Raw genomic sequence first — 14,453 nt, 5'->3', positions numbered from 1 at the left:
CAGCGGGTCAAATAGCCTTAGCAGCAAGATGGAAGCAGCCTACTATACCTTCCTGACAGCAACTCTTACGGTGGACTATGTTTGTCATATGTCTAAATTGACTGCTTTGCGCCGAAACCAAGTGAAATACTTCACCGAAGTGTGGGAGCCATTTACCCTTTGATGCTCCAGTCAGGGAGTTCCATGAGGAGCATTCTTCCTCATGTTCTATGTGCTTGTGCTTGTCAGGAGCCATCCTCTGGGGGATGGAGGGTAAGGGGAGGAGACTGAGCATAATTTGCAATGCCTAGCTTTCCTGTAGTATCATACCAAGGAGTGCTGGTATGACTTTTGCTTTGTTTGGCATTTTACTTGTTACTTGATATGTTTGCTGTATTGCTCTGTTTTTTTGCAATAGGAATTCAATAAACATTTTTTTAAATGTACAACATTCTATATATTAGGAATAATGTCTTTAAATAGCTTAATACTGTTTTATTCTGTTGTAATTTTTGTTTTTTATTGTCATAGATTCTTGACAATTTTGTATGGCTGTACACCACATTGAACCTTTCTTGGGGGAAACTAGCAGTCAATAAGAGCCATACTGACATTGACAAATTATAAAATATTTCTAAAAGTCCTGAGCATGAGGATCAGTGCTTTTTTTGTGCCGGTACGCGTCGGTACGGCGTACCGGCACCTTTTTCCGCAGGTCCTGCGATTCTCTCTCCCCTCCCCTGCCCTCCCTGTCCAGCGATTCTCTCTCCCCTCCCCTGCCCTCCCTGCCAAGCGATTCTCTCTCTCCTCCCCTGCCCTCCCTGTCCAGCATGTACCCCCTCTCCCCTGCCCTCCCCTCTCCAAGTCGGCGAACCGGTCTGGAAATGAAGGCAGCAGTGAGGCAGGCACGCACGCAGCAGGCAGGTTCATCTTCGTCTCCTCTCGCGTTGCTTCCCTCTCAGTGCGTCCCAGCATGTCTATATAAAGCTACTGCTGAACTTGCTGCCACCCACAGATGCAGGTATGTCAATAAGGAAGGATCTGACAGATCAGCAGGGGGATGACTTCTTTTTGGCACAAATTTGGGATTATGTTCACAGCTGCTTATTTTTATCCCTGGTTGACACATAATTGAAATTAATATTAAGGTTATATTTTGCCTCATAGACAAGTAATAAATAGGATAGGGGCTTTTTGTGCCCCTTCTATTGGAAATGTGTAACCTCATTCAATCATGTATGGTGGCTATGCTCGGCTATCCGCGCCTTCTGATCCTTAGTCTGGAATGTCATTCAATAGATTTCTAAAGAAAATATTCTTAACACCTTTTCTTTTTACTAGGGTCAAACTCTTAGATGGCAGACCAAGGAGGAAGGGATGGAGTTGCTGCATTTAGTACTGATCCTATTACTCACTGGCAGAGTCCTATAGTTAGAGCTTGGAGAAGAGCCTCGGGCCCTACTAAACTAGAATGGTTGAACAAAATAAGGGAGATTGTGTATATGGAGAAATTGAATTGGAATCTAAGAGGGAAGTTGGACAGGTTTGAGAAGGTTTGAAAACCTTTCTTTCAGACCTTTCCAAGTTGAGGGGTCCATTCCTTCTTTTCTTTCTATATACTTTCCTTCAGGGCTTACCAGTAATTTGGTTTTCTTCTTTATCTAACTTTCCTGGATAGTCTGAATCTGATGTAGACAAGAAGTGTTGGCACTCCTCAAATTGAGGTGGGCTGCACGCACTTTGCGCCCTCTTTACTAAGCTGTGCTGTAGGCGTGCTAACAATAGAGACACCCATTATATTCCCATGGGTGTCTCTAGCATTAGCATGCGCTAAGTTTGTGCACCTACAGTGCGGCTTAGTAAATGGGGCCCTTTATTTTATTCTGGAAGGTTGTTTAATTATTCCCTATAGCAAGATAAGGAGTACTATCTTGTTATGGGGTTTTTAACTGACTGATATAACTTTTGATTTTGACTTAAATAATAAAGTCATTGTTGGTTAGTGATGGTTTTGCAGGCAGAATTGTACTATGTTGATATGCTGTGAGCCCATTTGTTCTGTTGAATAATTTCTGTATTTTATTTTTTGAAGTATAAATTTTTTATTTAAGGCATCAAACAAAACAGAAATTCCCACTCAGCAGTAAGGTATTAATACAAAATCTCCACTCCTTAACCCACCCATTCTAAGCCTTCTGTTGAATTTTCCAAAAGACAAAAAAAGTGTTACAATAAAATAAAACTACTATCAAAACATGAACTCACCCTAATAAAACACGGTGTGTGAAAGATGTACAACGGTGAAAACTACCCTAATACGTAGAAGAAATAAAAACGAATTGCTACTTTCACAACAGGACTACAATAGAATTATTTGAGCAGCATTAAACCCTTGCATAATGTCTCTGGCAAGCACATCTAACAGAAACTTTAGGAACAAGGATAGGGGAAATATTTAAATTCTGTAGCTGTGTTGTAGAAAAGCATTAACATCATATCTACGTGATTTGAATATTCTAACACGTGCTTATTAGATGTTTCACTAGTATTATGCTGACATTGCGTTGTATTTCTATTATTTGAATTTCAGTGCTGTTAAATGTGTTGGTAAGGGTTTTCTTCTATTGTGGGCCAGTACACTGTCACAGTATATTTTTGATACTGTTTCATGGTAGCCCTATTATTAAGTTTTAATTTGCTGCTCTCAAGTTTACCTCATTTATTATATTCATGTTTATATTTGGCCATTTTTACCATTCTAACTATGCTGTTAACAAAATGGTAAATTTTATGTTAAACTGTACCTGCTATACACCGCCTTGGGTGAATTTCTTCATAAAGGTGATTAATAAATCCCAATAAAAAATAAATAACATTTGTATACTAGTGCTAACTATCCAGGTATGATGTTGACCATCACCAACGTCTGGATAATGGTGATATTCAGCACCATTATAAGGATAGCACAAGACAGCATTTTTCCTGTCCTAACTTACCTAGATAATCATCTGAATGCCAGCGCTGAATACTGTTTGTCCCAACATAAAGCCTGCTACCTGAATAAGGAGCTTTGAATATCGGGTCTCATTTATATATAAATATATATTTAGTCTAATTTATCTATATCTATAAGGAAGACAAAATGTATCATTTTGTTCTGCATACCTTTTACAGCTGGAGCTTCATCTGTATAAATATAGTCAAGGATCACTTGGAGAATATCAGCATGAATTGGTATTTCCAGAGCTGCACAGCTGGAAGCCTAAACATACAAGATGGAAGTACAATGTATAACGAAAAGGAGTCTCCATCATGAAATAAACATGAAATAAGATGTTCAAAATCACTTTTGGGGCTCAGCTCTTCCTCTTTCTGATCATCACCTGCTCATCTTCACACTTCATCACCCTCCCCCTCAGTCCCGCCCAACACTAACCACTACTTCCAGGAATCTCCAGGCTGTCGACCCTCCCACCTTATCCTCCAGTATCTCTGATCTCCTCCCTTCCATCATGTCCTCCGAGTCTGTTGACAAAGCGGTCTCCACTTATAATGCCGCTCTTTCCTCTGCTCTGGACACCCTTGCACTGTCCATCTCCTGTCCCACAACGTGTACTAATCCCCAGCCCTGGCTGACCCCTTGCACCCGATACCTTTGCTCCTGTGCCCGTTCGGCTGAACGCCTCTGGAGGAAATCTCACACCCACACTGATTTCATTCACTACAAATTCATGATATCCTCCTTCCAGTCCTCCCTATTCCTCGCCAAACAGGACTATTACACCCAATTGACTAATTCCCTCAGCTCTAACCCTCGTCGTCTCTTTGCCACCCTTAACTCACTCCTCAAAGTACCCTCCGCTCCCACCCCCCCTCACTTTCTCCTCAATCACTGGCTGACTTCTTCCACAACAAGGTGCAGAAGATCAACCTCGAATTCACCACCAAACCATCTCCTCTTCACCCTATAACCCACTCCCTCAACCAACCAACCCAGGCCTCCTTCTCCACTTTTCTTGATATCACCGAAGAGGAAACCGCCCATCTCCTCTCCTCCTCAAAATGCACCACCTGTTCCTCAGACCCCATCCCCACCAACTTACTTAACACCATCTCTCCTACTATCACCCCCCCCCCCATCTGTCATATCCTCAACCTCTCTCTCTCCACTGCAACTGTCCCGGACACCTTCAAGCATGTTATAGTCACACCACTCCTCAAAAAACCATCACTTGACCCCACCTGTCCCTCCAACTACCGCTCCATTTCCCTCCTACCCTTCCTCTCCAAGATACTTGAACGCACCGTTCACAGCCGCTGCCTTGATTTTTCTCTCCTCTCATGCCATCCTCGATCCGCTTCAATCCGGCTTTCGCCCCCTACACTCGACAGAAATGGCACTATCTAAAGTCTGCAATGACCTGTTCCTTGCCAAATCCAAAGGTCACTACTCCATCCTCATCCTCCTAGACCTATCCGCCGCTTTTGACACTGTCAATCACAACTTACTTCTTGACACACTGTCCTCTTTTGGGTTCCAGGGCTCTGTCCTCTCCTGGTTCTCCTCTTATCTCTCCCATCGTACCTTCAGAGTACACTCTCATGGTTCGTCCTCCACCCCTATCCCGCTCTCTGTTGGAGTTCCTCAGGGATCTGTCCTTGGACCCCTTCTTTTTTCAATCTACACCTCTTCCCTGGGCTCCCTGATCTCATCTCATGGCTTCCACTATCATCTTTATGCTGACGACACCCAGCTCTATCGCTCCACACCAGACATCACTGCGGAAACCCAGGCCAAAGTATCGGCCTGCTTATCCGACATTGCTGCCTGGATGTCCAACCGCCACCTGAAACTGAACATGGCCAAGACCGAACTTATTGTCTTCCCACCCAAGCCCACTTCTCCTCTCCCTTCACTATCTCAGTTGATAACACCCTCATCATCCCCGTCTCATCTGCCCGCAACCTCGGTGTCATCTTCGACTCCTCCCTCTCCTTCTCTGCGCATATCCAGCAGATAGCCAAGACCTGTCGCTTCTTCCTCTATAACATTAGCAAAATTCGCCCCTTCCTCTCTGAGCACACCACCCGAACTCTCATCCACTCTCTCATTACCTCTCGCCTTGACTACTGCAACCTACTCCTCACTGGCCTACCACTTAGCCATCTATCCCCCCTTCAGTCCGTTCAGAACTCTGCTGCACGTCTTATCTTCCGCCTTGACCGATATACTCATATCACCCCTCTCCTCAAGTCACTTCACTGGCTTCCGATCAGATACCGCATACAGTTCAAGCTTCTTCTACTAACCTACAAATGCACTCGATCTGCAGCCCCTCCTTACCTCTCTACCCTCATCTCCCCTTACGTTCCTACCCATAACCTCCGCTCTCAAGACAAATCCCTCCTTTCAGTACCCTTCTCCACCACCGCCAACTCCAGGCTCCGCCCTTTCTGCCTCGCCTCACCCCATGCTTGGAACAAACTCCCTGAGCCCATACGCCAGGCCCCCTCCCTGCCCATCTTCAAATCATTGCTCAAAGCCCACCTCTTCAATGTCACCTTCGGCACCTAACCACTACACCTCTACTCAGGAAATCTAGACTGCCCCAACTTGATACTTCGTCCTTTAGATTGTAAGCTCTTTTGAGCAGGGACCGTCCTTCTTTGTTAATTTGTACAGCGCTGCGTAGCCCTTGTAGCACTCTAGAAATGTTAAGTAGTAGTAGTACCTTGGCCATGTCAAATCTGACGTACTCATGGTAGTTACAATACAATAAAATTGGTAGCTGGAATCAATGGACTGTTAGTATGCAAAGAGTAGAGTACAACAAGCAGAAATGAAAAAAGAGAGTTATGATGCCTCTGCAGAGGTCATTAGTGTACTCTCATCTGGAGAATTATATCCAGTTCTGGAAGTCATACACTGTGAATAATGGTAGCAACAGACCAACTGGCCAATCTAGTCTACCCAGATACTGCTGTCTACATTGCAAAAAACATATATCAAAGCTGATAACTATAGAAACTTGAGCGCTTGTATGATATCATTCCTGACCCAAGTCACTTTTTGTTTCCTACCTTATTGGTTCTTTACTATCCTGGGTAGCGTTTAACTTTAAAAAAGGAGACTATGATAAAATGAGAAGAACGGTAAAAAAAAAACTTAGGGGGGCAACTGAGAGAGTAAAAACTGTACAACAGGCGTGGACGCTGTTCAAAAATACCATCCTAGAGGCCCAGGCCATACATATTCCGCAAATTAGAAAAGAAAGACGGAAGTCCAAAAGACACCCGGCCTGGTTGAAAAGTGAGGTGAAGGAAGCTATTAGGGCTAAAAGAAACGCCTTCAGAAAATGGAAGAAGGAACAGTCTGAAAATAACAAGAAACAGCATAAGGAGTGTCAAAGCAAATGCAAGGCGCAGATTAAGAAGGCCAAGAGGGAGTATGAAAAAAAGATAGCATTAGAGGCAAAAAAACATATTAAAAAATTTTTTCGGTATATTAAAAGCAGGAAGCCGGCAAAAGAATCGGTTGGGCCGCTGGATGACCGAGGGGTAAAAGGGGCGATCAAGGAAGACAAAGACGTAGCGGAGAGACTGAATGAATTCTTTGCTTCAGTCTTCACCGAGGAAGATTTGGGTGGGATACCGGTGTCGGAAATGGTATTTCAAGAGGACGAGTCGGAGAAACTTACTGACTTCACGGTAAACCTGGAGGACGTAATGGGGCAGTTCGGCAAACTGAAGAGTAGCAAATCTCCTGGACCGGATGGTATTCATCCTAGAGTACTGATAGAACTGAAAAACGAGCTTGCGGAGCTACTGCTAGTGATATGCAACTTATCCTTAAAATCGAGCGTGGTACCGGAAGATTGGAGGGTGGCCAATGTAACGCCCATTTTTAAAAAAGGCTCCAGGGGAGATCCAGGAAATTATAGACCAGTGAGTCTGACGTCGGTGCCTGGGAAAATGGTAGAGGCTATTATTAAAAACAAAATTACAGAGCACATCCGAGGACATGGATTACTGAGACCAAGTCAGCATGGCTTTTGTGTGGGGAAATCTTGCCTGACCAATTTACTTCAATTCTTTGAAGGAGTGAATAAACATGTGGACAAAGGGGAGTCGGTTGATATTGTGTATCTGGATTTTCAAAAGGCGTTTGACAAGGTACCTCATGAAAGGCTACAGAGGAAATTGGAGGGTCATGGGATAGGAGGAAATGTCCTATTGTGGATTAAAAACTGGTTGAAGGATAGGAAACAGAGAGTGGGCTTAAATGGGCAGTATTCACAATGGAGAAGGGTAGTTAGTGGGGTTCCTCAGGGGTCCGTGCTAGGACCGCTGCTTTTTAATATATTTATAAATGATTTAGAGATGGGAGTAACTAGCGAGGTAATTAAATTTGCTGATGACACAAAGTTATTCAAAGTCGTTAAATCACGACAGGACTGTGAAAAATTACAAGAGGACCTTACGAGACTGGGAGACTGGGCGGCTAAATGGCAGATGATGTTTAATGTGAGCAAGTGCAAGGTGATGCATGTGGGAAAAAAGAACCCGAATTATAGCTACGTCATGCAAGGTTCCACGTTAGGAGTTACGGACCAAGAAAGGGATCTGGGTGTCGTCGTCGATAACACACTGAAACCTTCTGCTCAGTGTGCTGCTGCGGCTAAGAAAGCGAATAGAATGCTGGGTATTATTAGGAAAGGTATGGAAAACAGGTGTGAGGATGTTATAATGCCGTTGTATCGCTCCATGGTGCGACCGCACCTTGAGTATTGTGTTCAATTCTGGTCGCCGCATCTCAAGAAAGATATAGTAGAATTGGAAAAGGTGCAGCGAAGGGCGACTAAAATGATAGCGGGGATGGAACGACTTCCCTATGAAGAAAGACTAAGGAGGCTAGGGCTATACAGCTTGGAGAAGAGACGGCTGAGGGGAGACATGATAGAGGTATATAAAATAATGAGTGGAGTGGAACAGGTGGATGTGAAGCTTCTGTTCACGCTTTCCAAAAATACTAGGACTAGGGGGCATGCGATGAAACTACAGTGTAGTAAATTTAAAACAAATCGGAGAAAATTTTTCTTCACCCAACGTGTAATTAAACTCTGGAATTCGTTGCCGGAGAAAGTGGTGAAGGCGGTTAGCTTAGCAGAGTTTAAAAAGGGGTTGGACGGTTTCCTAAAGGACAAGTCCATAAACCGCTACTAAACGGACTTGGAAAAATCCAAAATTCCAGGAATAACATGTATAGAATGTTTGTACGTTTGGGAAGCTTGCCAGGTGCCCTTGGCCTGGATTGGCCGCTGTCGTGGACAGGATGCTGGGCTCGATGGACCCTTGGTCTTTTCCCAGTATGGCATTACTTATGTACTTATGTACTTATGTAGATGATCATATAAAATTCCAAACTTAATACAGCACACTCATATCTCAACTTTAAGTCTTGTGATAATACAAACTGCTACCTGAACTAGAAAGAATACTGCCTAAACACAGTCACCTAGAACTCCACTGCTTTGCTGGACAGTATCCAGATACCACAAACTTGCCAGTTCCAACCTGGCTAGTTTCTGAAGAGCTGAAAATTGATGGTATCAAAGCCTGCATTCTCGCTAGTTCATGCTTCATTTCTCCACCCTCTGTTCTATCCTTCTCTCTCCCCCCTTGCTCCTGCTCTTGAGGGCAGAAGTGGGGGCTGTTTGAGTACTGCATCCTCTCAGTCTAGTTTCCTACCACTATAATGGAATATGGCACCAGATAAGAACAACTGCCCTGTTTTACTCATGGTGCAACACCAGAGACCCCCCTCCCCCCCCCCCCAACTAATTTCTGGCATTCTCCTCACTTTGTCACCATTATGGATCCTCCATGATTATTCCATACTTTTTTTAATTCTAATGGCTCAGCAATACATCTAACTCCTGCAGGAGCATTGCATGTTTTTGCTCTGTGGTGGTGGACCTGGTGACCTGCTCCTCTTATGTTGTTCAATCAGATTGCCTTTTCTTGTCCTGCTCCAAGGGTATAAATGGGTTTTGTGAAACATGCTCTTTTGTTGGGTACAAAATGTATATTGCAGCACTGGTTATTAATAAAACTGCCTACTCTTGTCTTTTTGTTGCTGCCTCAGTTGTTTCTATTTGTCATCTTGTGTTCAGTGATATGATGGAATAACATAAGAGGAGCAGGTCACCACAGAGCAGAAACATGCAATGCTGCTTCATGCCAAAATGTTCACACTCTTGAAGCCCAGAAAACATGACCCAGGGTGATGGGACTCTGAGTGTATTTAAGACACACAGCATCTGCTCGTAAGGTGGCCAGAAAGGCACGATGAAGAAATATATACAGGTATGTGCAATAGAAATCTATATTGCATTTCTCCATGAACTACATTTCTCGTCAACTGCCCGCAATTCAGTATGCAACGTTTGAAATGCTCAGTAGAGAGGTGAATTCCCAGATCTACTGTCCATCTTTGTACACAACAATCATAATCTAGCTCAGGTAATGTCTCCTGCAGGTTTTGATATAACATTTGAATGGGACCAACTGTTCAGCATCTAACCAATAGGCATCTAGCAGTTTCTCATGAGAGGACGCAGAAAGAGAACAAGGCGGTAAGAATAATACATTGCCAGTAGGAGAATAAAGCCATATCATCCAAACCACAAGCAGTCTGAAGATCTGCAAACGACTGGATTTTCAAAAGGCGTTTGACAAGGTACCTCATGAAAGGCTACAGAGGAAATTGGAGGGTCATGGGATAAGAGGAAATGTCCTATTGTGGATTAAAAACTGGTTGAAGGATAGGAAACAGAGAGTGGGGTTAAATGGGCAGTATTCACAATGGAGAAGGGTAGTTAGTGGGGTTCCTCAGGGGTCTGTGCTAGGACCGCTGCTTTTTAATATATTTATAAATGATTTAGAGATGGGAGTGACTAGTGAGGTAATTAAATTTGCTGATGACACAAAGTTATTCAAAGTCGTTAACTCACGACAGGATTGTGAAAAATTACAGAAGGACCTTACGAGACTGGGAGGCTAAATGGCAGATGACATTTAATGTGAGCAAGTGCAAGGTGATGCATGTGGGAAAAAAGAACCCGAATTATAGCTACGTCATGCAAGGTTCGACGTTAGGAGTTACGGACCAAGAAAGGGATCTGGGTGTCGTCATCGTCGTCGATAATACACTGAAACCTTCTGCTCAGTGTGCTGCTGCGGCTAGGAAAGCGAATAGAATGTTGGGTATTATTAGGAAAGGTATGGAAAACAGGTATGAGAATGTTATAATGCCGTTGTATCGCTCCATGGTGCGACTGCACCTTGAGTACTGTGTTCAGTTCTGGTCACCGCATCTCAAGAAAGATATAGTAGAATTGGAAAAGATGCAGCGAAGGCCGACTAAAATGATAGCGGGGATGGGACGACTTCCCTATGAAGAAAGACTAAGAAGGCTAGGGCTTTTCAGCTTGGAGAAGAGACGGCTGAGGGGAGGCATGATAGAGGTATATAAAATAATGAGTGGAGTGGAACAGGTGGATGTGAAGCGTCTGTTCACGCTTTCCAAAAATACTAGGACTAGGGGACATGCGATGAAACTACATTGTAGTAAATTTAAAACAAATCGGAGAAAAAGTTTCTTCACCCAACGCATAATTAAACTCTGGAATTTGTTGCCGGAGAACGTGGTGAAGGCGGTTAGCTTAGCAGAGTTTAAAAAGGGGTTAGATGGTTTCCTAAAGGACAAGTCCATAAACCACTACTAAATGGACTTGGGAAAAATCCACAAATCCAGGAATAACATGTATAGCATGTTTGTACATTTGGGAAGCTTGCCAGGTGCCCTTGGCCTGGATTGGCCGCTATCGTGGACAGGATGCTGGGTTCGATGGACCCTTTTCCCAGTGTGGCATTACTTATGTACTTATGACTTAATATTTCCAGCTTCTGTCCCCACCTGAAAAAGATATACCACCCGTTGTCGAGCACAGTGCAAAAAGGTACATCCAATAAGCCTGGGGGAAATGCCCCATTCCCACAGATAGATAACAAAGGGGTAACGAGAGACTCTAATGCAAGCATCTTATTTACACTACGCCAAGTCACACAAAGACGGTTATAAAAAAGTGAACAGATAAACTGAGGTAACGAAAAGGTGGGTGGGGCATGGAGTCAACTACTGAACACCACAGTTCTCCCAAGCAGACCTCCGCACGTTACTGAAAAATGTGAGATATCTTGGAACCAATCCGTGATATGCCTCAGCCCAAACCACTCTTGTTCTTAGGAAGAAACTCTGTAGATAACAGCAAGTGTGCCCTCCTACCTTGCAACAAAAATTTAGTCCACTCTCTATTGAAGGTCCGACCATGGTGGGAATTAAGACATGTATTCAGCATCTGCAATATATACAGCCATTTCGGCAGAAGCATCATGCTAAAAAAAAAAATAAAAAAACTAACCAACCAGACAGAGAAATAGGAAAGTGCTGCCAAGATTGAAACTTCTGAATGGGAAACATAAAAAGAGGCTGTACATTCAAACTATAGAGCCTTGTAAGATCCTGAGGAATCTACAGGTCTAGGTACTGTAATATATCCACCGCCCAAGTAAGCGGAAATACTCCTTCCCAACTTTGCTGAATATCATCTTGCAACGGAGGAGTTAAAGACTTATGGAAGTTAAAAGAGAGACCAGAGAATAAAATAAACTCGTCCATTGCGCTTAACACAATATAAGCTAGTATTTTCAAGGATGTTGAGCCAAGCTGAAGACCTGTAATATCTGGATCCCATTTATCTGGAGCCTCTTTTGAGGATGATATAAGTGTGAACAACAAGGAGGACAATGGACAGCCTTGTCGGGTACCATACTCAATCAGAAAGGGGCTCCTTACAAATATCTTTAACCAAAACTGCAGCCCACGGAGTTGATAAAGTTTTATCAAGTCCTGTAGCCATGACTTGATAAAACCAGCCCAAAATACCTATATAACGGAGAGTGTGAAACAGACAAGACCAATGAACACAACTGAAAGCCTTTTCGGCATCCAAACCAACTATCATACTTAATACCCCATTCTGTTCAGCTCTCAACATTGCCAACAGTACCTTGCAGACATTCATGACAGAATGCCTACCCTGGAAAAATCCAAGCTGATGATCTCCAATCAACAACAGTAACAGGAGCGTGAAACGGTTGGACAAAACACAGGCCAAAATCTTATGATCAACATTCAACAATGAGAACGGGCAATAAGAGTCACACTGCATAGTAGGCTTGCCTGGTTTAGGAATGAAATAAATGCACCATTAGCATACAACAGAAACGAACCACAATCTATAGCCACCTAGTAATAGGCTAGCAAGGATCCAGCCAGATGAGCCGATAGCATTTTGAAACATTCTGAAGAAAACCCATCTGGCCCCAGAGCCGTGTGACTCTTCAACTGCTTAATGCCCAATTGTATCTCCTTTGCTGGCAAAGGTGCAGTTAAACGTGCCTGATCAGCCAGAGAAAGAACTGGCAATCTAGAGTCCTCCAAATAATCCAACAGTTGCGGACCAACATTGTTTACAGGCACTGCATAAAATTTCCAAAAACAGCACAAAACTGAGATGCGATATCCTGTGGTTTGGTCACTATATGCCCTGTTGAAGTTCTCAAACTAGCAATATATCATGAACCCTAACAACGTTTAATCACTTGTGCTACGACCAGGTCGGTTCCCATAGCAATAATAATGGTACTTCCGATAAAAAAGCACCTTCCGTGTTTTCTCATGAATAAGTGCATTAAGTACCGACTGAGCAGCTAAAATGGCTTCCTCAGAATCCCTGGTAGGATTATGAATAAGAGTCCTCTTTGAAAGAGAAAGTTTCATTTCGAGATGGACAATATCCTGGGCTATGTGCTTCGTGTGGGTAACAACATATGCAATTATAACCCCACGGAAGACAGCCTTTGCAATTTCCCAAAGAAACAGGGGGATATCTCAATGTTGTTCATTAAAGTGTAGGAAGTCCTGCCATTTTCGTGATAAATAAATCTGAAAATCCTTTCTCATGGGATAAATATACAGGAAATCTCCATCCACCATTAGCTTGACCAATCTCCCCCATATCTAGCTGCACCCAAATGAGAGAGTGATCCGAGACCACCATCGGACCAATCTCAGCCTTCTGAACTCTAGAGAACAAGGACTGAGACAGTAACAAATAGTCAATTCAGGATCAAGTATGATGAACCCGAGAAAGATGAACGTAATCTCTCTAAGTCAGACGCAATTGCCAAGGATCAACCAGACCCAGCATACAGCATAAGTAAGGTACACCCCTAACAGTATTCTGTTCTGTCGAAGCCGCCCTCCCATAAGAATGATCAAAACAATAGCTCAACACACACATCTTTACACACCAGCTTTACCTCACACAGTAAATTCTTGCAAATCAACACAGCCGCACCAGCCTTTTTCCGAGTAGCTGAAGAAAAACCTTGACACAATTTCATATGTTCTTGATCTGTTAATTTTGTTTCTTGCAAACAAGCGACTGTGTGATGATGTTGGCCTGGGCTTCCAGGATGGTGTTTTTGAACAGCATCCACGCCTGATGTAAATTTTTGACCCTCGTAGTCGCTCCTCTAAGTATATATATATATATATATATATATATATATATACATCCAAATCCTGAATGAATCAGCGGGAGACTGTGGAGTGGTTAGCACAATTAAACATCCCTCAGTTACCTGTGAGTTTACTTGAAAATACTGAAAAAATGTATACACTGAATGAAGTGAAAAAGCATATTATACAGAAAGTGTTTGTTTTATTGAATCTTTATTTATAACAGTTTAACCTCATTTACTGCAAGGGGCTGAAAAAAGACAAAATGATACATATTTACAGCTAGTCATAAAACATTTTAATGATGAGGTTTATATAGAATTTTTAGCTCCACAGTCTCTCTTCTCAGTACAATTTGAACTCCCCTAGCACATGCCCTGCACCATGCTACATCCATATAGCCAGAGTATCTGCCTAAATGCTTAGAAAAAAGTACTCAAAGTGATAAAGAAGAATGACAAAGTGACACTTTGCTTCAGTTGTCTTACCATGTTGATGATGGGGAAAAGAAAAGGAGGACCAAGGGTATCTCAGGTCCAGCTATGGATCCACAGGAACAGATGTCTGCACCTGGATTTGTTTTATGCTCACTTGTTAGCATCTGATGGATGTGGTGAGGGAGTGGCTAGAGAAACAACCAATCTGCTCGAGTGAGATGTGATGTTGACATTTACCTGTGCCATGAGTGCTTCCAGGATGACATAAAACAGCAGTGAAAGCTACCAGAAATTGCAGTAGCACAGAGCATTGTTGGGAAACAGTTGACTTTGATGCAAATGAATGATACAGCTGAGGGGCACTGTGGCAATGCTCTGTCCCCAGGGTA

At 43.1% G+C, this 14,453-nt stretch overlaps 1 protein-coding gene across 1 annotated transcript in view; it reads right to left on the bottom strand.

Annotated features, from left to right (window-relative positions):
• IBTK (inhibitor of Bruton tyrosine kinase) overlaps window positions 1-14,453 on the bottom strand; it is a 183,793-nt gene that overhangs the window by 87,746 nt on the left and 81,594 nt on the right. The window contains 1 exon segment of the mRNA XM_030188611.1: window positions 3,145-3,241. Within this exon segment, the coding sequence (XP_030044471.1) occupies window positions 3,145-3,241 (97 nt within the window).

The sequence above is a fragment of the Microcaecilia unicolor genome, unplaced genomic scaffold (assembly GCF_901765095.1).
Source record: "Microcaecilia unicolor unplaced genomic scaffold, aMicUni1.1, whole genome shotgun sequence".
NCBI classification, from domain to species: domain Eukaryota; kingdom Metazoa; phylum Chordata; class Amphibia; order Gymnophiona; family Siphonopidae; genus Microcaecilia; species Microcaecilia unicolor.
The sequence above is the reverse complement of the archived record's forward strand: the minus strand, read 5'-3'. Positions and strand labels throughout refer to the sequence as shown.